This window comes from Lytechinus variegatus, chromosome 18 (assembly GCF_018143015.1).
Source record: "Lytechinus variegatus isolate NC3 chromosome 18, Lvar_3.0, whole genome shotgun sequence".
Lineage (NCBI taxonomy): Eukaryota > Metazoa > Echinodermata > Echinoidea > Temnopleuroida > Toxopneustidae > Lytechinus > Lytechinus variegatus.
In genome coordinates this window covers 9,463,225-9,489,799 of record NC_054757.1, presented here as the reverse complement: position 1 = coordinate 9,489,799, position 26,575 = coordinate 9,463,225, and the positions used below count along the sequence as shown (strand labels likewise).

Sequence of the window (26,575 nt, the reverse complement as noted above, 5' to 3'; positions counted from 1 at the left end):
TCTTCTACAATTATTCTTATATGTAACATTATATGCACATCTCGGTCGGTATGCAAATGAGGGAACTGATGACATCACTCACTCACTATTTCTTTTGTATTTTATTATATGAAATATTTTTATTTTCTCGTCATTGTCATGTAAAATGAAGTTTTATTCCTCCCTGAACATGTGGAATTCCATTATTTTAACATTTTGTGGTTCAGGCAAGGAGGTCCTGTTCGTCAAATTCGTAAAAATTGAAATATTGTATAACAATAAAAAACAAAAGAAAACACCATTATGCCAAAACATGATAGGAAGAACAAAGAGATAATCATAAAAGGCGTAAATATTCTTTACTTTCAATTAAATTAATGAAAGCCTTTACCTTTAAATTTATTCGAAGCAGCCACAGTATATGAGGGAATGTATAGTCCGCACTTATCATGCTTACCCCAGTCACATTTGCCCTACCATGCCTACGGCGCGGCAGCCGTGCGGCGAGTCGGAAACTGCCGAATTATGTAACTACCTAAATGTAGCTGGGCCTGTTCAAGGTTCAAGGTTCAAGGTTTTTATTCATATCAAGCATACCACACTTTCAACAGTGTCAACAATAATATTATACAAAACAAACAATAATATCATACAATACAAATTATTATAGGTAAGCATAAATAAATGTCGTGAAATATGAAAAGTATACTTAATATATTAGAAAAAAAAGTACTAAAATGTTTGCGACTCGACGTACGGCCACCGTATAGGGAGTGTGAAATTGCGCCAAGTTTGATGATTATAAATGTATTCCTTTTAGCGTATTCGTTTTGTCACATCCAAGCTAAAGAGTAACAAAGTCTTCATAGTCACTGGTATTTGACAATAGCCCAAACAATAGTAAAAAATGTGCCAAATGCAGACAATAAAACAACCAGATTTCCAAACTTTACCCCTGATAATCATACTCAGTTAGTCACCTTTCGTGCATAGAATATGAATGTTTTGCTGGGAATGCTTCCTCAAAATCTTCATATTTTGAAAATGTTAGTGCTCATCCTGTATTAAAAGTCGCAAAGGTCATTTGAGAAAAGTTGATCATGAGCTAACCACGAGCTTGCTTATTATGCATAATGCGAACGTCAAAGGTCTGTACCTATAGACTAGTGTCAACCTACGCGTTGGTCCGCGCAGGGGATTCCCCCATGACGAATAGGGGAATTCCATGGTGTATAGAACTCACATTTGATAACCGAAAAACGAATAAGGTTTATTTTTTCATCAACCCTCGTGCCGTACCAAGGTGATTTCAGAAGGAAGACCGCGTTTGGGCGTTACTGTATTGGAATATCATCGGGACTTCATTCATGTGGGTAAGGATATTATCATATTGGACGTAAAGAATATTTATGACGTCAGCATATCTCGCATGCCAATAGCCTATATACTTTAATTCTGACACTATTGGCTATATTATATTATATGATTTTTTTGTATTGATTAAATATTGGATGTATTATTTAGCTTTGATCATGTTGATTATACAAATTATTTTACCAATAATCGTAATTCTAATGCACAAACTCCACAAAAAGGAATTGAAAATTAGGTAGAATGCATGCCCTCTTTTCCCTAGCTCTCTATAGAAATGCAAGGTACGTTATGTAGGCAACGCGGGAGGCAACGGCAAAATCATTAACATAATTTCCAAGATTTTAATCATACTTTGAGTTTAGAGCATGCATTAATAGGGCGTCATAACAACAAAGGCGCATGTATACCTGATGTTAGCGCTGTAATTGTCAATGAGTATTACTGTAGTGTAACTTACCACGTATACTCAGATGGTTCAATTCATTTATCAGCAGTGACGCTGATTGCATACAGCCATATTAATTATGCACAGTACGTGTGCTGTTACGTGTGCCGTTACTGGCAAACGCAGGCCTATTGTGAAAGGGAGTTATAGGGTCATACCCCATACAGGCCGGTATTGTCTGTGCATGGTTTGGGCTCAATGTGATTGTTATCGGCTGTTGCAATCATGGAGCTATGATAGCTTCATGTTGCAATCATGCACTTTGCACATGTACATACGGATTGAATTTCATCGATCTGCAAAAGCCTGTACAATCATGATCAATAACATCGTTGCTGTTGTTGTAACCTTTAGGCCTACCGATCTATACTGATATAGGCCTACCCATTATGCCAAGTCTGGAAACAGATTCCCTTTCTAAATTATAAGCCATGCCATGCATTACGTCTGCATAATTATGTCAAAGGTTTTGGATCATGAATGTACATGTATATGCCGATGTAATAATGTTATATTGCAGATTATTTCGATTTTTTCTTGCCTTTTACCGTGGAGGGACGTAGGCCTACGCGACGGGAACGTGCATGTAATGCCCCTTAAAAACAATATAAAAAATTGGGGGGGGGGGGGGGGGTTGACGGTATGTGTGTGTGTGTGTTGGGAGGATGTGGAACGAATTCTGCTTTGATCTGATCCGACATCGAACATAATTATCCTTGAAAATAGGCATGTCTTGTTCTACCACAATCAGGGCGACAGCACAGAGTGGTATGGAGTGAGTGAGTCACATAGGATGTGTCGAGTCAACGACCCCTTTCATGATGACTTTCTCAGAAATCCGGAAATTTCCGCTGAATCATCTTCAATCTTTCTATGGAGATCTAATATATCCATCCATTCCAATACACCCACGTGTGGTTGCACGGGGGGGGGGGGGGGATCACTTCCATATAGTTGGCTTCTATGCCTAAGTGTCGTATACGCCATTTCGGGTTGCAAAGTTTGGGTTATGTCATAGCCCAAAAATACGACCTGAACCAATTTGATGCCCTATATTCTGTTTCTGTTTAGGAACTCGGCTGGACAGCATTTTGCTGGTATTAACATTAAGAATCGAATAATTTGTTGATAAAACGAGCCCTAGCTTCTCATTCAACTTACATGACCCAAAGCGGTTTCAGTTAAACTTTTGATGATTCATAAAAAGTCATTTGGACAAATTAAAATTTGCACTCCTTAAGTGCAATCTACACCATAAGTAACAATTGTCGGCAAATGGTGCTGAAAAGGCGACCACACCTTCCATTTAAAAGACGTCGATGACTCCTGGGTATCTGAAACGGGACTCTTTTCGACGCTCTTTCTGGACGCAGGTACTCATATAGGGGCAATTTGGAGAGTCATTGGTTTCGAATCTAATTGCGCAATATACCCCAACCACGTGCCATTATTATTCAAAATGTCACGTGCAAATGTTGACTCATTGACAATCAGCATAAAGGATTGGCAGTCTTGTGCTGGATTTGTAAATGAAACTTTTGGACTTGATTAAAAAAAAAAACATATCACCAAAAATATCAACAGATTTATTTATTTGCAAACTTCTGTTTCCTCTGAGAAAGATGGTAGGCAAAAAACTAACACCAATTTCCCGTAACTTTTAGATTATATTGAGGTGTATTTTCATTGTACATTAAATTAAACTCGAACAAATCACACCTGTATACCAACCCGATTTTTTTCCCAGCCCATGAACTAAATTCCAGTTAACGATTGATACCCCTAAAATAGTCTTATGCATTCGCTAGTCTTTGAAAATCCTTCCAAACATTCACAAGCGGTGACGTACGTACAGCCCGCTAGACCGAGGGTCCGCGAGACCGAGGGTCCGCGAGACCGAAGGCCCGCGAGGCCGAAGGTCCGCGAGACCGACTTTTTTTCCCTTCATCGGTACGTTGCCGGTTGAAAGCTTGATATTCCAAGCATTTTGGTAACAATGATTAAGATGGGTAACTAAAAGAAAAATTGACGCAAGCGCGCGAGCTGAAAATTTTGAAATTTCAATCTGAAAAAAATTGACAGTTTAATGGACGTTTTTAATAAAGAACAAGATGTATATCCAACCAAATGTTATTGCAAATCGAACTGAAGCGGGAGTTTTTTTTTTGTTTTGGAGGTTTACCTGAAAACGGGACATTCTATTCACCTATTTAATCATGAAAAGTATGGGTTTATTGCTAAAGAAGTGATGCGAGCGCGAAACGCGAGCTGAAAATTTGTATATTCCACTCTGTAAAACGGACATTTTGAGCACGATTTTGAATAAAGAACGAGTTGTGCATCTCAATTTCGCTTCCCGATTTCTGTCTAACATTACAATCTTATTTTATTTTTACACATCCGGAATTATTGGGGGGGGGGGGGTAAAACGATATGTTTGCCCCCCCCTATCCCCCAAGGATCGACGCCTCTGATCGTAAGTTTATACTGTATTAAATTAGCAGAAACACCCCCTCCCTCCACCAGCACACCCCCTAGAGAGACGTTTCGTGCGCGCAGTACGTGTTTCGCACCACCGCTAGGCGTGCTCGCATATTTGTTGGTGAGATATGTGTCTCTTTCTCATCATGCTCATGAGTCATGAAATCCTAGCAACGCCACTGATTCTATTTAGTTACCGGGAATTATTTGGCACCCCCCGTTAACAGGCACCTGTTACGCCACTGCAACGAGGCGTCTTAAACCACCCGACCGCGGCAACCGATGAAGGGAAAAAAGTCGGTCTCGCGGGCCTTCGGTCTCGCGGGCCCTCGGTCTCGCGGTCCCTCGGTCTCAAGGACCCTCGGCCTCGCGGACCTTCGGTCAAGTGGTCGGACCCCTTCACAAGCAGTATAGCTGCGTATCAAATTCCAGAAAAACTCAAATCTATGATTGATTTCAAAGTTAACTAACTTTTAACCCCTCTGTACAATTTACCGATATACTTTTTCAAATGTCAATCATTAACACTATCATTGGATAAATGTTCAAAAATATGAAAATTAACCATTTAGATATCATTTACCATGTGGAAACTAAAATCTACTCGTTTGTGATTTGCAAAAGAATTTATGAATTTCTGCAAAATTGAGGACATGCAGCAACGTATCGAAAACGAACTTATAAAACATTTCGATTCCGTTCAGGTTTTACTTTATCAATTTCAATTTTTGTTTATAGTATTGAGTAGTTTTTATTGACAACTTCAATTCATATACAAAATAAAATATATATAACAAATAGAACTTTGAAACATAATATTTTAATGAATGTTACAACAAAACACAATGTCAGACATCTTCCAATACATAATTATAAATAACATTGATGATAATTATATGCATCAAGAAGAAACTTCTACAGAAATTTCCAACATATTGATTTTTTTCCAGTGTCAAATAAAAAACATAAGAGAATTTTCCAAGTACAAAAATAAATAAATCATTAATAAAACCTAAACGAATTGAAGCCATCAGCATATATACTTTTAACCCACCACCTTGGCCTCTTCACCCAAATAAATTCAAACACAAACTCAGCCCTTGTCATTACCCCCCCCCCCCACCCTCCCTTAAACACCCCCATCCCCTATCCGGTGGAGAACTGGCTCTGGGCTCAAATACATGGTCTGATATTTAAGTTTTCCCATTTAGAGAAATGGATTGTAAGAGTCCCCCTCTTTGTTGCTAATTTCTTTTCTTCTCTTTGATCCCCCCCTAATACTATTTTTTTATTTCAATCAATGAAGGAGGTTTTTTAATTCTCGGTTTTTGTAAATAAGATATTTAACTAAAGTCAAGACATAATTAATTAATTGATATTTACCTTTACTTTTCTCCTGCTTCCCGAAAAGAATTTCCTGCCAACTAAATTTATTTATTTCAAAATTTAAACTTCTCGCACATAGATCCCAAAGTGATTTTGAAAATTCACAAGTATAAAATAGATGTTCATACATTTCTTCTTCCTTTTCACAAAATGAGCATAAATTGGTCGAAATAAGACCAAAACGGAAAAGGTGGTGGTTAGTGTATAAAATATTATGCAAGAGTTTATACTGGAACTCCCTTAATCGACTATTCAGTGTGCAATATCTTAGTCTTAAAAATATACTTTCTATTTCCTTACTGGTAAGATCATAATTCGTTCTAATTCTGTCAAAAATAGAAGGTTTAATTTCATTTTTATACAACAGCTGTTCGTATATTTCTTTTCATTTTAAAAACATTAAATTAGTCTTTTTCTTACCCAAATTGAAATCGACTCCGGAGTTATGCTTTGCATTTATTTCAATATTGTTCTTCCAACTAACGGGTAAACAGGCATAAATATGCTTAATCTTTTCAACATCATTTGCATCTAAATTCAAATTAAGAAAATGTGTATCACGTTTTAGTTTACCGTTATTATCCAAAATATGATGCAGTCTATAAACCCCTTTATCGTATAGAATCTTATCAAATATACAACTCCCTTTATATCGAATAAGCTTATTATTAAAATCACCACTTTCCCAAACTCTGTATACTTCTAATATGTTTTATATTTACCCACTCTTCTAATAAGTCCATGTAAAATTTGGAAGCTGTTACTTTCAATAAACCTGGTATATAGTCACATGAAAATAACAAATCTCCACCCAAATGTTTAGTGCAAAATTAAAGTAGGGTTTCCATTTCATATCTTCATCTTTATTTAAAAGTCTTTTAATCCACATTATTCGCTGTGCCTTTACCTGTACAGGGAAATTTAACATCTTTAATTCCTTTTTGAAAGAGAAAAGCGATTCGTTTTTAAATATGTATAAACTATTATTCGCTTGGCCGGCCTACCTAAAATTACAAGCCTCTCATTTTTATCGATTTCTTCTCCAATTAAAATAATTGTCTTTAAAACAATCGCGTCAAGCAGACATTTATATTTTCTAAAGAAAAAGAAGGCAAAATAATGATGTATGTTAATATTATGATAACAAATATTGAATATGCCTCCTTTTTCAGTGTGTTGGAAATAAAATCATTGTTTGTTTGATTTGATAACTGTAATTTAAGAGATTTGTTCATACTTGCACAATCGCCACTTCGCACAACAGTTTACTTTATATTTCTGCTAAGAAAATGATAGATGTGCCTTTTAATTCATTAAAAGAAACTGTTTTAGAACGATACCTCGTTTTACAGAATGCAATTTAAGCGTGGGATGGTAATAAATGACGCTGTATATTTTCTCGCTCCATAAGAGGTGCATAAAAAAGTGGGTGAACAGATTGAAATTCGTATAAAAAACACAAACGGGTTAGCTTGGACCTAATGGAAAAATATAGGTCGTTGTGTATTCGGATACAAATAATATGTCATTACACGCCCCCACTGATAATAAAAGGACCCCATGTGCTCTTGATGTGGGAGTTGAGCAATGAACTAGGAAATAAGATAATATAAGTAAGAATAAAGAATCGATTCAACCACACCCAAAATTACTTCAGTCTTTAGTCACAGTTAAGCATGTCAGAGTGGGAGTGACTGAGTAAACATACTTGAATTAAGTTAGTGAAATATAGTCATAGCAACACTATCACGATTATTGAACATAGTTGCAGTACTGTATATATATATATATATATATATACATATATATATATATATATATATATATAGATATATATATATATATATACATATACATATACATATATATATATATATATATATATGTATATATATATATATATATATATATATATATATATATATATATATATATATACATATACATATACATATATATATATATATATATATATATATATATATATATATATATATATATATATATACATATACATATACATATATATATATATATATATATATATATATATATATATATATATATATATATATATACATATACATATACATATATATATATATATATATATATATATATATATATATATATATATATATATATTATATATATATATATATCTTTTTTTCATTTCATTTATTGTTTCTGCACCTTTTTCCTAAACATACAAAGTAACAAAGAAAATACAAAATGCATAAGAAAATATCTAACAATGATGAAAATGTGAGCAAGGTCGTATTAACCAAGAGGTTGCAGGGGTTGACACTTATAAGCTTAGCTTGACTTTTGGCAACGCCGGAAAACAAATACATTTTACAATACCATCTTAGTATGTCAATCTATTATTTCAAACGAATCTGTATATTTTTGCATGATACGTATCAAGTACATTACTTTAATTTTTTTTTTGCTTAGGTGTTGCTGATTGAGGGTTAGCTGGACAGGTATTGGCTGGGGAGCGGGGGCGGGGGGGGGGTGGTTCATTTTTACCCCGTAACACGTTTGTGCCATAGCAGTGCTCTTAAAGTGTATACCAAACCAAGGCCATGCACGCCAGCCTATGTAACATTTTTGTAGAATGATTTACGAACCTTCATTGACCGATCTACTTCCATAAATTCGGATTGGCGCGATTCATTAATTATTATTATCGATGTCGGGAAAGTGTTAAAAAAGAAACAGTTGGGTTTTGTTTTGATGGCTAACGTTATACGTTATAATGTTATAATGTTAAAAATGCGATTATTTCTGCTAGAAGGCAGAAAATGTAAGTAAATTTTTTAATTATGCATACATAGTTTTGTTGATGTATTTCATGTTGGTCTTTCATTATTTTCATTATTGCGTATTGCGGAATCGATGCTTTATCATGTGTATATATATATATATATATATATATATATATATATATATATATATATATATATATATATATATATATATATATATATGTATGTATATAGTGTGTGTATATATTTCTCATTCACACATGAGTGAGCAAACACAATTTGAAGAGGGGATACCCATAAGTCATTTGGCGGGCTGTTTCTGGGTTTCAAAAAGAATACCATATTTTTAAAATTCAATATTGCTCTTTGATTGATGCCCCGATTACAGAAAATGGTCAAGAATTAACAAAGTTCTGGTTATTTGAAATAAGACTTGAATTTCAATAATTTCATAAAAATTTTAAGAGGTTCTACAGGCTAGTGTTCAAACTCACTCGACACTCCGTTTTGTTGACGATCAGCCATGCATTAAGTCTTTTGTTAACCATGCGATAGCTTCCGCGGGAAACCGGTGAAAACACTTTATTTAACATGTTTAATGAAATTATGGAAATACAAGCATTGTTTCGAGGGAACATTACTTGTTTATTCTTCCATTTTTTTGTGTGATTAAGGTATCACATAAAAGAGCAGATAATAGAACTTTTTAGGCATGTGATTTTCCTTTTGAAATTCAGATACCCCGCGTCAAATAAGTTTTTGGTATTCTTTCTTCAAATTGTTTTTACTCACTCATGTGTGAATAATCTAAGTAATATCAGATAAAAGAGGAGATTCTATAAGCTTTACATTGGTAGGTCACTTGTCTATTATATTTGTGATTAAGTTATGATAAATCATCACTTATCATTTCATCTCGGTTTCTGGGTCGCACTATATATATATATATATATATATATATATATATATAAGTTTCACGTATGGGCTTCTCTAATAGTAACAAAATATGCTGACGATAAATGATAATGCTTTCAATGCCAATATAGTTTTTATTTACTCGAATTTTCGACGGACCTCCGTCTTCTTCAGGAGTATATACAATGTGTGGTATCAATCAGAGGTATATATATATATATATACCTACTACACATGTATATCGAAATTTCACAAATGATATCAAACCAACATTTTGGGTTTTCCTTATAATAGTGTTCATTCTAAGAAATCCCCATTTCTTATTTATCTGTAGAGATGAAATAAATAATGCAAGATTTTTCTCAGTAGAAATATGTTCCTTAATTGTATAGGAATGGCGATCTAATCATACTGTATATACAAAGCGAAATGCTTTGAAACTATATAGATCAATGAACCCGATTTTCTGTCTGTTTTTCATTAAGACATAATCATGATAATAGTAACAAATTATTGGAAAGTAAATATATTTTTTAGCCTTTTTGTATATTGCCTATGAGGTCGAAAGGATCTTGAATCCTTAATTTCATAGAGCATAAAAATTAAATGTGAGAACATCATCATAATCCAACTTAAATTCTTATCACCAATACCTTATTATATGAAATATTTTAATTTCATACAGTTATATAAAAGCAAATCTAGTTTATCTTATTTAATTTATTTTTACTGCCATTTTTTGAAATAGATGCACACTTTCAGTTTTTTGCACATTTCATTTTTCTGTATTTATTATACGAGAATTGTAGATTTCATAACTTAAGTGTTTGTACACTTTATAAGAAAAAACAAAATAATATCGCCCTGTCTTGACCAATTTCATTAATACTTTATCTTCTCCGCTTGTGCTACGAATGATTTTATCAAGTATCATAGTAATAAAAGAACATTATCTAAAGATGAACAATAAATTAAAATTCCCCTTCATGCCGAAAATGAAACGTTGTTGCACTTGGCATTTGCAACCAATTTTTAGTTTCACGTCAAATTTATTTGTACTTTGTATTTCGATGGTAACAATAAATCAATGTGAGTTCAACTCTAGGAAATGTTTTCATATACTTTAAATGAAATAGATCAAGATTTAATTGATAGATTAATCTGATATGGAAGTAAATAAGGCAAAAAAATAATTTGGAAATAACTGATATATGTAATCTCTTCATCATGACAAAAAGAGCTCATATATATACATTTAAATTCATGAACTTCCAGGTGAGGCGGCAACTATGCCCGGCAACTATTTTTAAAAATAACTTTGTCTTATTGTATAACACCCCAACTTATAAAATTTCTACAACCCCTTAAACTTTTAAGAAATCATACTGTCAAATGCATTCATTTTTATTTTTTTATTAGGGAAATAAAAATATCAGCTTTCTTCCCTTTTGGCATCAGTATCCGGGACTAAGTTATCCGGGACACTGGTTTTCACAAGGTTCCCTTTTTTTTAGAGATTTCGCCAATGTAATGTTTTCAAAGTCTTTTGGGGATATGGAATGAAGTCATTCCTTAATAGGGACTTTATAGTATTTACCCCCTTTTTCAACAGTTTCCTGATTTCATCGTTCAGCTAGTTAGCGTGTATGCGTGACAGTAAACAACGATTGCTTGATCATTATTGATTTATTTTCGAGTCATGCAGTGTAATTAACCTAATTAATTTATGTTTCAAGCATAATCACTGATCATAGGCCTATACGTACATGTAAGGTGAATTTTAAGATGGAGTCTGTGTGATAGATGTTAGGACAGTGGTTGTCGCTATGTTGGTGTCAAAGAATAACCATTACTACAGATGAAAGTTGAATGTCTTATTTAATGTATCGTGTGTTATTTTGTTTTTCAAAGAGACGTTCAAATTTGTAATTTTCTTCGTTATCTTTTTTTGCATGAATTTACCTAGACGAAGGTAACATGGCAAGCAATGAGATTTCGTTGACTCCTAGTGACGTTTCCAATCAAACGGTTGCTCGCATCGCCAAACCACCAAACTTCAGTGACGTCAGCAGCAGCGAGGAGGAGGACGACCTCGACGAACCTCGACCACCGCCCAACGAGCGTCCTGTATACACGAATGGACACCGCGGAAAGGAACCAGCGAAACGAAACGACGCCAGTGGCAGCGTCCTAAACGGAGACCAGAAAGGGAATCATACCCAAGCAGCCGACGACGACATCGAGCTCGACAACGCCGTTGAACTCGACACCGACACCGTTCACGATGGAGATACGATTACGGAAGAACCAGGGGAGAAAGTGAAGGAGGGAGGGACACCTGTCCCGGAAGGAAAGGTCCAAAGGAACGACCGGATGAACATGGAAGAAAAGAAGGAAGGGGATGGACCTAAGTCACGTGATCATAAAGATCCATTGACTCCCAAATCGAAAGATGGCGAGGTAATTAGAAAGATTAGACCAGAAAATAGAATTTCACAAGAGGAAATGATGAATAAGATGAATAAATGCCACATTTCATATTATTTCAAGATATTTCTATGACACTTAGGCCTACAGTAAACTGGATAGAGTTTAACAAGACATATTATTAAGATGCATAATGAAGAATATAGCTACCAAGGAGGTGGTGGTCTATACAAGGGCACATATACCCCACTTTTTTCCATTAATTTGGCTTGTTGGGAAATTACTAAATGAGATTTTTGATTGACAAAGATTTAGTCCACATTTTGGGGAAGGTTTTAGAGGAGAAAAGTATTAAAAACTCTACTATAATCCCCAATAGAGAGGGAGGGTGGGGGGGGGGGGATGTGGGTCTGTCCCTGTATTAATAAAATTTCAAATTATATATAATATCAGAGTACTCTTTATTAATTCCAATTTTGTACTTTTACATCCGGTGACAACAGAAGATAAAAGATGTCATCGATGGCAACTTCGATGCCGACAATGTACCCGAGCTCGTTGACAGATTGGAGAGCGCTGTCGAGGCGATGTCGAAGGGTGAGCCAGAGGCCTTCGATCGCCTCGTTGCGATATTCCAGGTGTTTCTTCCGATGACCCTTTTCATGGCCGACGAGCTGAAAATGTTGAGGGTAAGTCACCAAACAGCATCAAAATATTCCCACCCCCTTTGAATAATCTGCATCTTCTGCACTGTTAAACGGAAATTCATTCCGCGGACAGAATGCTCGAGCCCGCGCCATGTTCTGTCAAGGACGGCTGGCGCAGTCTTGAAAGTTGTAGGGGGAGGCTAGGCTGAAAGTGGGGGCTGACCATGTAAAAAAAACAGCATAAAAGGGTAATTTTTACGTTTTTTACACGTTTATTGAAAAAGTAGGGGAGGGGGGGGGAGTCTGAAGCCCCCCCCGTCCCCGGTTTCGATGCCCCTGTGAATGGGGGAGGGGTCGGGGGGGGGTGGACTATAAAGGGTGATCATACTAATTATATAAATAAGTTATTTAAATAAGTGACAAATTAATAGATCGTAATGATTCACAAGATTCAAATTACAACTTAACGTAATATTTCACTTGGAGAATAGAAACACGACTCTTCTCTATCATGTCTGCACTCAGACAACGTAATGGGTGATTCTGAACATTTGTGGTCTTGTAAAAAAAAATGGATCTAGAATAATCTATGTGATATAATTAGTAACACTAGCGTTAGCTGCGGGACACATCACAATTGAATTTATGCGTAAAAATAAAAAAAAAATAAAAAAAAACGTTAGCAGGACGACAAACGGCGTTATACATGTATAGCTGGTTCATGGCAAAGAACAAAATAACGTCATCGTTACACAAGTGAAATTTGTCGATGGTTTCTTTATAACAAAATTAATATATTCTTTCCATGTTTTTTTTATTAGGAGAATAAGAAGGGCCTCCTTCTTCATATTCGCACTCTAATGAAGGAAAATCAACAAACTCGTCTTGAAGCCGAACAAAGGTATATGAAGGTTCTTTCTTTATACAAAAGTAAAAAAAAATAGATATAACATTTCAGCTGCAAGTTGCATGGAAACTGTGCAATAAGACAAAAGTTAAAATGTTTTTGATGTGTGTTTCTGATCAGAAAACCAAGTTGCATTTTATTTGTTTCGTTGCATTCGATCTTGAGGTTTATGCAACGTGTTATCATTTCATATTATTTTGATACATTCACTACAATTGCTTTATACAGTATATCTAATTAACAAACCGAATAATGTTCAGTTGTTTTAAAATAATATTTTTGAATATTCGAGTTAATGTATTTGTTATATTGTAGGAGTATTTTAATTATTTTTACGAAGAGATTTTATTATCATATATTCTTTCGTCCAGTCAGAAAATATTATCATTCATTTGATTCCATTAGGTCTGTTGTCGAGACGAAGTCTGTTGGTACAACCCCACAAAAAGCTGAAGTAAGTACATTGAACAATACGTTATAGTTAAGGGAATATAAGATTTATTCTCATTGGTCTTCAAATTTACAGAGATAAAATAAAGAACGTCAATAAAATAGTATGAAATAAGTAAACATAATACATAAAATTAAGATTTCTTTCTCGAACTGAACTTAGTTATTATTTAAATATCAAGGACCTCTGAAATGAAACAAATGGATGTCAAACAAGCCTCTGGCTAGCTTTAGGATGCCAAGAACAACTTTTGTAAAAAAGGACTGAAATCATGAATTTTACACAACAATACTGATTATGTGAGCGAATAATACTAATGAACCATCGTCTTTCATTCTTATGTACAGGAGACATGTGGACAATGCACCGAGAAGAAACCTGACCAAGACAAACAGCAACAGATGGAAATAGATGGTCTGAAAAGAGAGTCGAAGAAGCTCCGAAAGCAATGCAAAGAGGTAAACATCATAACGTAAATTTATGTCTAAATGCATCGGGTCACGTGGCTGGGGGCGCATGTCCCCCTTTTGACCAAAATTTATACACCGATATCTAATAGTAACTTGTGGTATTAAGTGCACATGGCCCTGTGAAGCGGGGGTGCTGAGCCTCCCCCCACCCCAAATATTTTTTAGAGGGTGTTGCGTATGTTATTTACCATGGACAGCACCTCCTGAAAATCAGGTTGATGAGAAAAGAGGGTGTTGCTCCCAAATAACGGAGATTGGGGAGCAATACCCCTTATTTGTCTTTTTTTCTGACGATAATCCCTGAACAAAACCCACAGCATCCCATACTTAAGAATCTTTCTCATGGTCATGTTAGTTGTTTTTTTTGCCCTCTCTTGTGCCCTCTTCTTAAAGTGATGAGTAAATTTTGCAAGAGGTCCTTTCCTATTTATAGTGTTTATAGATAATTTAGAGAAAATTCGCCGATTTTGGAGTGCTCGTTTTTTTTTTTTTTTTTTTTTTTGGGGGGGGGAGCTTTGGGTAGATATTGTGACCGATTTTCTTTTGTAACCAGCCAGGTAATTTCCTTTCTTACCTTCACCCCCCCCCCCCCCTCTTTCATCAGCTCCAACATGTCAACCTGTCCTGGGAGAAATACAGCCAGAAGAAATCAAGCCGTCACGAGGCAGAGATCAGAAAGATGAACGAGAAGCTGGCCACCAGTGATGACAAGGCCAAGAAACTCGAGAAGAGACTTGAAGAAAAGTTCCGTCTCTACGACCAGACGTTGATGCAGGTGAAACACTCCGAGGAACGTCAGAAGGTGTGTAATTCATAAAATCCATGAATCCCAAAATGACATCAATGTGCAAGTCTCACAATGAAGTCAGGATCAGCAAATCGTCACCTTTTCACGAGTGGCGGATCACTGACGTGTTGTGATTTGATAACAGTTTCCATGGCATTAGTGGGTGGCACAGGGACTTTTAAGTGTAATGTGGCGGGGAGGGGAGGAAGCAAGTTGAGGGGAAAATAAAATGATGGGGACAAGGGCAGATTATTATCATTATTATTTTGAGGGGGATGACCTTATAATAATAATAATAGCTGTATTTATAAAGCTCTTTTTGCCTGAGGATACAAAGCGCAGCTATTATTACCCCGGCTTTAGCTCGAGCTACCACCACCGGCGCTCAGTGCACGCAAGGAATTAATCCTGCTGGGTACCCATTCACCTCACCTGGGTCGGGTGCAGCACAGTGCGGATAAATTTCTTGCTGAAGGAAAACACGCCGTGGTTAGGATTCGAACCCACGACCCTCTGTTTAAAGACGAGAGTCAGAACCACGACACCACGACGCACCTTATACCCTCCTTGATACCGCCAATGCATAGCAACAGTGCTTCCCAATCAGTCAACCAAAAGAAATGGTTGAAATGGTTGACAAGAATACTTGTGACTGCAGTTTGATTCGCCAACTATTCTGCTGATCGTTGTAAACTATTAAGGACAATATTGTTTGTTTGCGACACCAGAAGATTTTGCGAAATGTTTTGAAACGGAAGATAATTATGTTTCCAAACGTTTGACGTATTTTCCGACTTCTATATGGGAGCCCTGGCGTCATGACATGTTATCACTAACATTTACGAATCAACAAGAGCTTTAGCTACACTGTCTTGAAACCATGCATGCAATTGCAAACGCCAGCGGCTGTATGCACAAGGAAGGATTCTCAATGTTTGAAAATTTTCATTAATCTTCGACATGAAACTTTTTTTTTCGACAATCGAAACTAGATATGAACTTTCCAGCGACATTGTACCAACGTTTTAATACATTTTTTTTCGACCCCTGGCGAAATCCCGAATTCGCTTCCTCCGCAAGCATTCGCCGATTACTTGGGATCATTTCTAATCTGTTTATTATATTTTTCTGCTGTCATTGTAAATGCAATGATTTTGGACACCTTTTATGATAATGAATTCACGATCCTATTGCTTTTATTGTTTTATTTTTTTCATTAGCTTGTTGCTGCTGAGTATAAGAAGGAACGTGACGTGGTAAGGATGAAGTATGAAGAAATGAAACGGCAGGTAAAGGACCAAGATGAGGAGATAAAACGACTCAATGAGGTAGGAAGAATTTTGAGAAATCATTAGCATTATTATGATTGGGGTGACGAAATACATTGATGTTATTTCGTAGGTCCATGTTATGTAGATATTGGCTTATTTGGTTACGACTACAACAATTATAATGATGACGATACCTGATTATGAATGGTGATAATGATGGTGATGGCGATGACAATGATAAATGATGATGATGATGATAGTGATGACGATGATGATGGTGGTAACGATGATGAGGAGGATGATGGTAGTGATGATGATAAAGATATAATGATGATGATCGACGATGATGGTGACGATGATGATCATTATGATGATGATAATGATGATTGATGATGATGATGATAGTCATAGTTATGATTGTGATGGTGACGATGATGATGATGATTATGGCGATGACGATATAATTAATAGTGATGATGATGATGAGGGTTATGAATGATGGTAATGATGGTGGTGATGGCGATGACATCGGAAAGGATGATCATGATGGCAAATTATATTCTTTTTGATGATGACGAAGAAGGTGATGCTGATTTTGAGGTGATGGTGATGATAATAAAAACAATGATCGACAATCGGAAATTTACTTCTTGATTTAGTTTCTTCTAATTGATATTGGCTGTCGGATAGGTGTATAGGTATCATTGAACAACACATGGTCTCCCTTTTATACCACGCTTAAAGGCAGGCCTATTGTGGCTATCTCTTCGGACTTAAAAAAATAAAACAATGACTCCAATGGATTTCCATAATTATGTATCAAATTCTAATATCTTAATTTAGGTCATAGCGCGCAAGGGCACGGCTAAAGTTTACTTGAAACCTGGAGCCCTGGTTGTCACCCAGCAAGCCAAAATCGACGACAAGTATGCGAACCCACCCCGCAAGAGGCCAGAACACACCGAAAAGCAGGGCAAGGCCACCGCAGTGGATCCTGCCGCCAACGCGGTTGAACCGCCGGTAAACCGCGAGAAGGTCAAGGCGAAGGATAGCAAGCCGCAGAAGAGCAAGCCGGTATCACCGCCTCTGTCTCCACGGGATCCACCGGGGTACATGAAAGCAAACAACCCGATGAGCCTGACCAGGGAGGAACTCAAGGATCAAGTTGTTCTCTACAAGGAGCAAGTAAGTTTTTGTTACATTATATCTGTAAAATATGATGTTAACATATATTTATTATTTATTTACTTATTTATTGATTGATTTATCTATTTGTTTATTATTTATTTATTTATCTATTTGTTTATTTATATATTTATTTATTTATCTATTTATTTATTTATTTATTTAGTCATGTTTTATTCATAAGGTGAGGGTCGACCGGTTCAGTTTTAAAAAACTGCTTTACAACGGAGTCCTCTAAATGATTGTCGCGTTGTTTTATCAAAGTGAATTTATTTGTGAAAAATGAGAGGAATGAAAAAGTCCATCGGTATTTCGCTGCTATGTCTTAGGCTCGTAAAGTCCAAAGTGAAACAAATCAATCAACAATTAAAGTCAACATCAGTATTTGTTCACTCCAGGTTATTAACTGAATTTGGGAAAATGAAAAAAAAATCAAGGGAATTCAGGGAAGTCTAAAATAAACATTTTGCACAATATTTGATTGTAACAAGTTTAGATATGCTTATCATTATAATATAAAATTATTGGCCTCATTATGTAGCCGTATAGCTAAAAAAAATTCTGCTCGCGCTTCGCGCGACATGACTGAATTTGTCTCTATTTTAGGTAGTGCTAGGGCAAAAGAATTGTTGCATTTCTTGATTTCTGGTCATTTTGGGCCTACGTCAGGCTTACTATATTTTTTCCGAAGTCTTGTTTTTCCGAATGTCAATTTTGGATTCGATTCCAGATGGAAAATTAGTATTGAGCTGTATAAACACTGCACACAATGTCCATTGCAATTGTTCTCATGCGTGTTACCCATTTGACCAATGGTGGCGCCCTGTAGACCCCGTGGATCTAGAAGTTCATTCTCTATTCAGATCTACTGTGGATCATCTTTTTTCTAGAGCGACATGACTAAAGTATGCTTTATTTTGCTAACATTATAACCGCGGTAATTTCAGTGCGACAGTGGGCCTGGTGTAGGAAATAGGCATTTATGATATCGCAAATCGCTTGTCAACTTACAATGATCTATCATATTGTATAGAACTGAAGGTAAATAGAAATGCATATTCCATTGGAAAACGGGATTATTGTGTATTTCTATTGAACAACAATGTTTTCTGTTTCTCGTCTTGGGATATTATGGAATATGAGGTTGAAATTCGTGGATGATATCCATGGTATTACTGGCCTTCTCATGGATTTTTATGGTTGAATTTATGTATGTTAACGGATGTATTGTTGCACTTGTATGTCGTTGTGTAAGTATTCCATTCTCTCTGTCGGGCTTTCCCTTAGTTATTATGGATGATTACGGATATTCGAATGGTTGCAATTTCAATATCATTCTTACACAGCGGACTGGAATTTTTATAGTATCTTTCCGTTTGAATACTCATTGTTTGATTTGGGCGGAAATGGTTTCCGTTTAGAAATTGTCGTCATTAAAGAACGGCATCCCGTTTGAATATGTAAGAAATAGTTGTTATTTTTTTCCAAACTACTCTATACTACTATACGTATATTAATATTGCTTTGTTGTGTGAATACCTTTATTGGTTTAGGTGTTTGTAATATGCGGTCAGAATATGCCCATAGGGTGCTGTGGTTTGTAATACCTGCGATCATCTTACATATCAGTAAAGCCTTTGTTCGCAAGTTTATTGGCGGTTGAATTCGGTTCAAAGTCCAACGTCAATCGACTGGGAAATTATCATAAAGTATTTCGCAATGTTTCATGGATAATGATTTCCGATAATAATCGGCGTCATTGTTTATCCGTTATTGAAAGGGTGGAAAACAAATAAGCGCGGGAGATTAATGTATACTATACGTTAAACTACCCCCCCCCCGGTTACACCCCAACCCCCAAATGAATCCCTAAACCCCTACTTTGTATAACAGTGAGTAGCATGTATGGCATTGTTGAAAAACATTATGGATTTCATAACATGCAGTGCATTCGGAAATCGTATTCATTACATTCTATTGTAAAAGTCATTGCATGTCGGGTAAATTACGATTGAATGGGTAGCTATTGTGACGTCTAGAGAACCCGGGGGGGGGGCCACTTCCATTCACGAGTGGATACCATGCGCGACCATGGGGTCTCGAAAAGCACCCTAAACACGTAATTTCCATATTCTGAAAATGCACCCCTTAACAAGTATTGGCGTGTGTAACCCTACCCTTAACAAGTATTGGAAACAAAACGATACTCTTGGCAAATATTCCCTGAAATCAACCCCTAAACAAGTACAGGAATGTTTTATTGTTATGGGTCCTTCGGTCGTCGGCTTTACCTTATTTGGTTTAATACGACCCCAACTGCTACACCTCGCGCAAATAGGACTCTAAACACGAAGTGTTGGGGCAAATAGGACATCCTTTATAAAACATTTTAATTTTGTTTTATCATCCCCACAATTTCGACCCTAAACACGTAATTTTCCTAGCGAAATAGATACCCTTTTTTCATTATTTTTGTGTTTTTGACACCCTTATCACGTTACGTACGTAACGTGCCCTATCGTGAAAAAGACATCCTTTTTACGTGTTTTTTTGGTCGCGCATGGTATCCACTCGTCAATGTAAGTGGCCCCTCCGGGCTATAGAAGCAATGCAAAGTTGTTCGAATACAATGTAAACAAAATCTTAAGTGATTATCTAAACGGAACTCTTTTCTACAAGAATTTTACCGCATGATAATGTATGTGTAGTTTCCAAGAATATTAATGTTTGTTATTTGGGGGAAATTCACTGTTTAATCCCCTATAGATCCACCGTCATGATTGTAATATTAATCCGTCCAAATTTCAATTAGCACTGACATGAGGTAGATTACAATCGACAAACTTGGAGGAGTATATCAGGGGCGGATCCAGCTTTTTATAAAGGGGGGGGGGGGGTTGGGGTGGTATGCGAGGGAGCGTAGCGACCGAGTCCAAACCAGGGGAGCGAGCGAGGTGGGAGGGGGGTATCCACAGTAGGAAAATTTTTGAAAATCTGTGTGTGAAAATGGCGTTTTCTTGCATCTAAAACACCACTATTTTTGGAATAGAGGTCGTTGCCACATTAACCCCAATGAAAATTTGTAAAACTAAGTTGCATTTTCCTGCAATGATAAGGCCAGTTAACAACACAGATACAAAGAATTGGGGACCTTGGAATAAGCACTGTTAGCCTAAAAAGAAATAATAATAATAATAAATGAAATAAATACATAGAAATATAATAAAATAAAATTACAAGTTTTTTTTTTTGGGGGGGTTGCAACCCCCAACCCCCCTCTAGATCCGCTTCTGTATATAGGGGGAGTTTTGTTGCTTCGATCTTGCAGTCAATAACTGCGCCTATATTTACAATCAGTGGCATAATTGCAACGTTGTCTCAATTTTGAAACGAAGCAATCGATTCAAACATATCGTGGTTTTAAAAAACGCCTGCACACACGTTAAAACTGTGGTGTTAAAACTGACACCCGTGTCCCAAGAGGACCATGCCGTATAAGTGTCAAAGTTACACCTTAGAAATTGAATGTAGCACCAAAACAGAGGTGGATCCAGGGGAGGGGGGCACAGTCTGCCAGTGCCCCCCCCCCCTTGAGAGGCACATTTGAAATTTGTAATGTAAAAATGCCGTTAAAACAGAAGTGTGCCCCCCTTTGAAAGTGAAGACTTTTTAAAAATTTTTTGCTTGTCATTTTTGTGGACGAATTCCCCTTAATTTTTGGTTAAAAACCTTTTTTAATTTTAGTTATTTATTTTATTTTTTTATATTTTGGCTCGTAATTTTTTTTTGTGGACGAAATTGCCTTCATTTTTGGTTAAACTTTTTTTTACTCGTCAACTTTTCCTCGGGAAAATGTGCCCCCCCCCCTTTGGAAAAATATGGATCCACCTCTGCACCAAAATATTGTAAAAGTATCAAACAAAGGTGTTGGAATAACACCCATAAAATATTTGTTGAGTAATACACACACATATTATAACACCGCAGAAAAATGACTGGTGTGGCCTATTAAATTAACGCCACAGATTTTGCTGTACAGGAATTATAAAGTGTATGGCTATATATTTATATTTTTCAAGTTATGAAAATTAATATGGAGTCTATTTGTAGAATCGTCTTAGGATCGACTAGAATGCCGGATTAAAACAGCCAGAATGATTAATAATAATTTTCGGTAAACTTAGAAAATCAAAATACAAAGAAATGTATCTTTTAATGTAAACATGGATAGTCAATGCTTTTTAAAAAATATTAACAAGGTAAATGAAAGCCTCATTATGGATATTTTTCACTTTAGGAAAGAATAACAAATTGTTTAACGAACTCTTGATTGATAATTCATATTCTTAACAATGATAGAAAATGAGTCTTGATGATTAATCTATTTCCAAATTTTATATCATGTCTTCATTATAATAGATGGATATTTTCCGGGCTGATTTCAACCAAGAGAGAAGAGACAGAGAAAAAGCAGTTGGGCAGGTCGATTCTTTGAAGAAAGAATTGGAGAAAACCAAGAAGAAAGTCCGAGAAATGCAAAATGTAAGATTATTTTCTTGATAATTCTTGTTAGTCGTACACATTCCATTTTTTTTAATTATTCTGCCTCATCAGTCCCCTCCGTTTTGTTCAATGCATTAATTCTTTCTTGATTCTCTTTTTATTTGCTGTGATAAGAACTTTTTTTTGTATGCGGCAGCGATTTCCTTTCAAATCAGCTAACCATTAAGCCCATCTCACACTGTGATTCGATACAACATTATTTTTTAAATAAATCTCATTTCGCATTAAATATGAAAGTTCAAAAAAGAAAAAAACACTTTATTTGAAGTTCGGCATGATATTAGGAATAATGAAATCATAATTTTGCTTTGCGGCAAGTCCTGTTGTCGGAGTAAAGGCCAAATCGGCTTAAAGTCGCAGCCGCTGATGACGTCATTACGATTTGGAATTGAATTTGCTTTTTTTTCCAACATTAATGCTCGAACTACATTTATTTTTTTATTTCGGTAGTCCTACAACTATTCTGACCTCGGGTCGCTAAGATTTTATTGGTTGGAATGTTCATGTCAAATGTTTTTATGATTTCTTTGAAAATCGGATCGCAACGAGTCGCATAGTGTGGGTCGGGCTTTATATTATCACATTTATTATTTTTTTTGCGTAGTAAAAGTGTGTTTGTCATCGGGGTAGTTGGAAAACAAGTTAATCATAAATTCATTCTTTTCTCCATAGCAACGAATGGAAAAGGAGCACGACCTCTACGTTGCAGCCCGTGTAGGAGGTCACATGTTCTTTCTCCCGGAAGATACTCAAGAGATGAGAATGAAAGAAATCGTAAGTCAAGAGAGAAAAAAGTTTTACCATCCTACGTCCTTATTGTGACAGTTTCCTTAATATACGCAGCAAAGAGCACTATATAGAGCGTACCATAAAAAGTTGTCTTTCAATTTCTTTCTCTTAAAGCCACTGCACATACCTTACGATTAGTCTGCGACCCGATTTTGATTTGATTTGATTTTATTGTTTACTTCTGCGATTACATCATTCGTATATAATACATTTTCCATAACATAACAAACATAGTATATTGAGAACATTTTTTTGGCATGAATCATAACTAAGTGTACTAAAATTATCATTACAAACAAAACTGATCTCATACCAAATTAGTTAACATTTACAATTTGCAGGAGAAGGATTGTCATCATAAGCAGATTGCTTGAAAAAATGACAACCCCAGGTTAAAACTCATTGATTCATATAATACATTAATACAGCAGAATCGATATACAGTACATTTCAAGAAAAACAGCAGTAATGTAAATTGAGCAATGAAGATGGAGATGATAGGGGATGAAACATTTTGGGATGAAACATAATAAAATTTGATTTTTTTAACTGAGAAATGGAATATTTCACTGTGTAAAGTTTTAAATTATCCTACAAATACATATATTAAAAAAAATTGTGACTGTACTACAATCCTTATTAGAATGAAAGCAAATATAATTTCTAGTCGTAATGACGTCATAACAATCATACGATTGCCTGCGATTTGAAACCATTTTGGCCTTTACTCCCAAATAGATGCTTGCAATCATCCACAATTTTTATCATTATTCCTACAGCTAATTGAACCTCAAATAAAGAGATACTTTTCATTCATATTTTCAGAAAAAAAGAGCAAAATGTGATTTGTTCCAAAATCGAATCGTGGACCAGTCGCAGGTGTGCGGTGGCTTTTAATGTTTCCTCTTTGCCTATATACGTTTTCGCCACCCTTCTCCTCCTCCTTTCCCTTCTTCTTCTTCTTCTTCTGCTTCTTCTTCCTCTTCTTCTTCTTCCTCTTCTTCTTCTTCCTCTTCTTCTTCATATTCTTCCTCTTCTCCTCCTCCTCCTTCTTCTTCTTCATCTTCTTCCTCTTCTCCTCCTTCTTCTTCTTCTTTTTCTTCTTCATCTTCTTCCTCTTCTCCTCCTTCTCATCTTCTTCATCTTCTTCCTCTCCTCCTCCTTCTTCTTCTTCATATTCTTCTTCTCCTCCTCCTCATCCTTCTTCTTCTTCTTTTTCTTCTTCTCCTCCTCCTCCTCATTCTTCTTCTTCCTTTTCTTCTATTTCTCGGTTCTTCCTTTTCTTCTCCTTTTCCCTATAATCTAGTCATCTTCTCATCTGTTTCTTATTCAAAATATGTTCGCATTACAGAATAAGTTCCTAAAAATTCCCTTCCTAAAAAGCAAAGGAACATGCCTATACTCTTAACCTCCAAAATACCGGCACAGTCCGGAGCCGAAATTGCTATTTACTCTTCAAACGGAATAGTTCAATCGACAATGAATGCTTTTAATGGGTGGGCCAAATCCTAGAATATGTTATTATCCACTCCTCTGAGACATAATGTCTCAGAGGAGTGGATAATAACATATATTATTAATATACTAATTAATCCGCCCCACAAAACATAAAATATAAAACAAATCAATGAAAAAAAAACGATGAATAAGTTAACATCTTGGTTTCCTCATTTTATGTTTCAGAAGCAGCAAGCTCTCTTTAAACGGAATAGTTCAATCGATAATGAATGCTTTTAATGGGTGGGTCAAATCCTAGAATATGTTATTATCCACTCCTTTGAGAGACATAATGTCTCAGAGGAGTGGATAATAACATATATTATTAATATACTAAATTATCCGCCCCACAAAACATAAATATATAAAACAAATCAATAAAAGAAAAACGATGAATAAGTTAACATCTTGATTTCCTCATTTTATGTTTCAGAAGCAGCAAGCTCACGGAAAGCGTAAACAACCAGCACATGGGAGAAAGGATCACTATGAAGGTGATCAAGGCTTGGCTGAGGTATATCCCGACATATCCCATATTATTTTGAGATCTACCTAGGATCATAGGCGGCAGAAGCGGGGGGGGGGGGTGACATGTCCCCTCTGAATTTGAGGTTGGATCCCCCTAAAAGAAATTTTTCGATTACCTTTTTTTTTGCTTGTCAAAAAAATTTGGTGGTCCCCCTCCTAAGATTTTTGGCTTCCGCCGCCAATGCCTAGGATTGGGTACCCTTTTGTTAATAATAAAGGTTGTTAGTTCGAATCCCCACTCTGCCATTGTCTCCACTTTGATAAAAAGGCCGATAGTAATATCTGACGTCTACAAGGCCAGCCATTATGACTGATCAACCTAGACGTAAATATGTCTCTAGGCCATTAATTGGTTATCCCAGCTTGGCGTTTACCATCAAAAGGATGTCCTGCCGAGTTCCTACGCGGGTTAATATAAACAGACATGTTAGTTCCTTTTCTTTAACTGAAATTCAAATCAAAATATTTTTGGACGTTAGATCTTATAATGGGATACAGAGAATAAATAGTATTTTATATATTTCAAACGGAATGTCCTGCTTAAATATAAAGCCACTTATTGAGTGATTTATTAGGCCCACTTAAGTCAGAAAACTCTGCATGAAAATACATTTCTGGAGCATTGTTTTTTATTATTTTTCATTTGGCTTGGCAGGAACATTTCTACGCAGAAATCGAATAAGACCTTCACCGCGAGAGGTTGAAAGAGAGCAGAGGAGGACTCCTCCAACTATTAACCAATCACCTAGCTATGTTTTAGCACGTGACCTGGCTCATGCTTTCGAGTGCGGCGTTGGTGGTTCTACGTTCAGCGTGTGTGTATCTCTCACTCCTGAAGACGGCGTTCTGACTTTGTCCATCATCTCGACGCGCCAAACGCAGCTGTATACAAACGAGAGTTATGACGCAGTGGTCTCTTCATATCTTACATATTGTAATTTCGGATGTAAATCATCTTGGCAAATAACGCTTATGAGTATGAAATGTATAGGCCTACTTGGGAATACTTTTCTTCTGTTTAATCAAACACATTTAAAGACTTCGGTTGAAATGCTATTTTGTATGTTTAAACATTCAATTTTATGACGTATCATTACATATTTTAATTATTCATAATTGATATTATATTTTTTTAAAAACTAAGTTATTATGGTTCAAGGGTTGAAATGAAAATAAAGAAATGTAAATAAGTGTTTTCGATCGTTTAAATATTAGAGGAGTAAAGTAATTTCGTTTGTTTGCTGGCAATTGTTTTAGCATTATAGTGTACTTTCTCCAAAGTACCAGCATTTCCGCAGTTTCTTCTATTTAGCATAATAGTATGTTCTGTTTTGTTTGCTGCTTTCAATTATTTTTCTATGTAAATTGGGATCTTTGCTATTTGGATGATGTTCGTATTGAAAGCTCACAATCATTATTAATATGCAGTTTGTTGTATGATTCGGAGTGTGTAAAATAAACGTTATATTGTTTCCAACTAATATTGGTGTATTATGGGTTCTTGCAGTATAATTGTGTTTAACCAATTAATAGCTAATACAACACCCGACCATTAAAACAAATGTGGCTATTTTTTTTTAAAGAGACCACGCTTAATGCTTCACCAGTACGTCGGTGTATAAACTGTTTTACTGGTAAAACATGGAGTATACAAAACACCTTTTTTTTCTGGGGGGGGGGAGGGTTGTTGACTGTTGATCTT

The 26,575-nt window shown here is 35.8% G+C and overlaps 1 protein-coding gene across 2 annotated transcripts; it reads left to right on the top strand.

The window, feature by feature from the left end:
• Positions 1–1,214: 1,214 nt before the first annotated feature.
• On the top strand, positions 1,215–26,342 carry LOC121431818. 2 transcript variants are annotated; one of them, XM_041629565.1, is made up of 13 exons: positions 1,215–1,348; positions 11,318–11,811; positions 12,282–12,467; positions 13,247–13,326; positions 13,738–13,786; positions 14,131–14,241; positions 14,858–15,055; positions 16,261–16,368; positions 17,155–17,496; positions 21,916–22,038; positions 22,732–22,833; positions 24,779–24,859; positions 25,529–26,342. In XM_041629565.1, the coding sequence occupies exons 2-13, from the start codon at positions 11,329–11,331 to the stop codon at positions 25,553–25,555; spliced, it is 1,890 nt and encodes a 629-aa protein (XP_041485499.1). In that variant the 5' UTR covers positions 1,215–1,348; positions 11,318–11,328; the 3' UTR covers positions 25,556–26,342. The 2 variants fall into 2 exon arrangements, with proteins under 2 accessions (XP_041485499.1, XP_041485498.1); XM_041629564.1 differs by having other exon boundaries at positions 1,215–1,352.
• Positions 26,343–26,575: the final 233 nt, after the last annotated feature.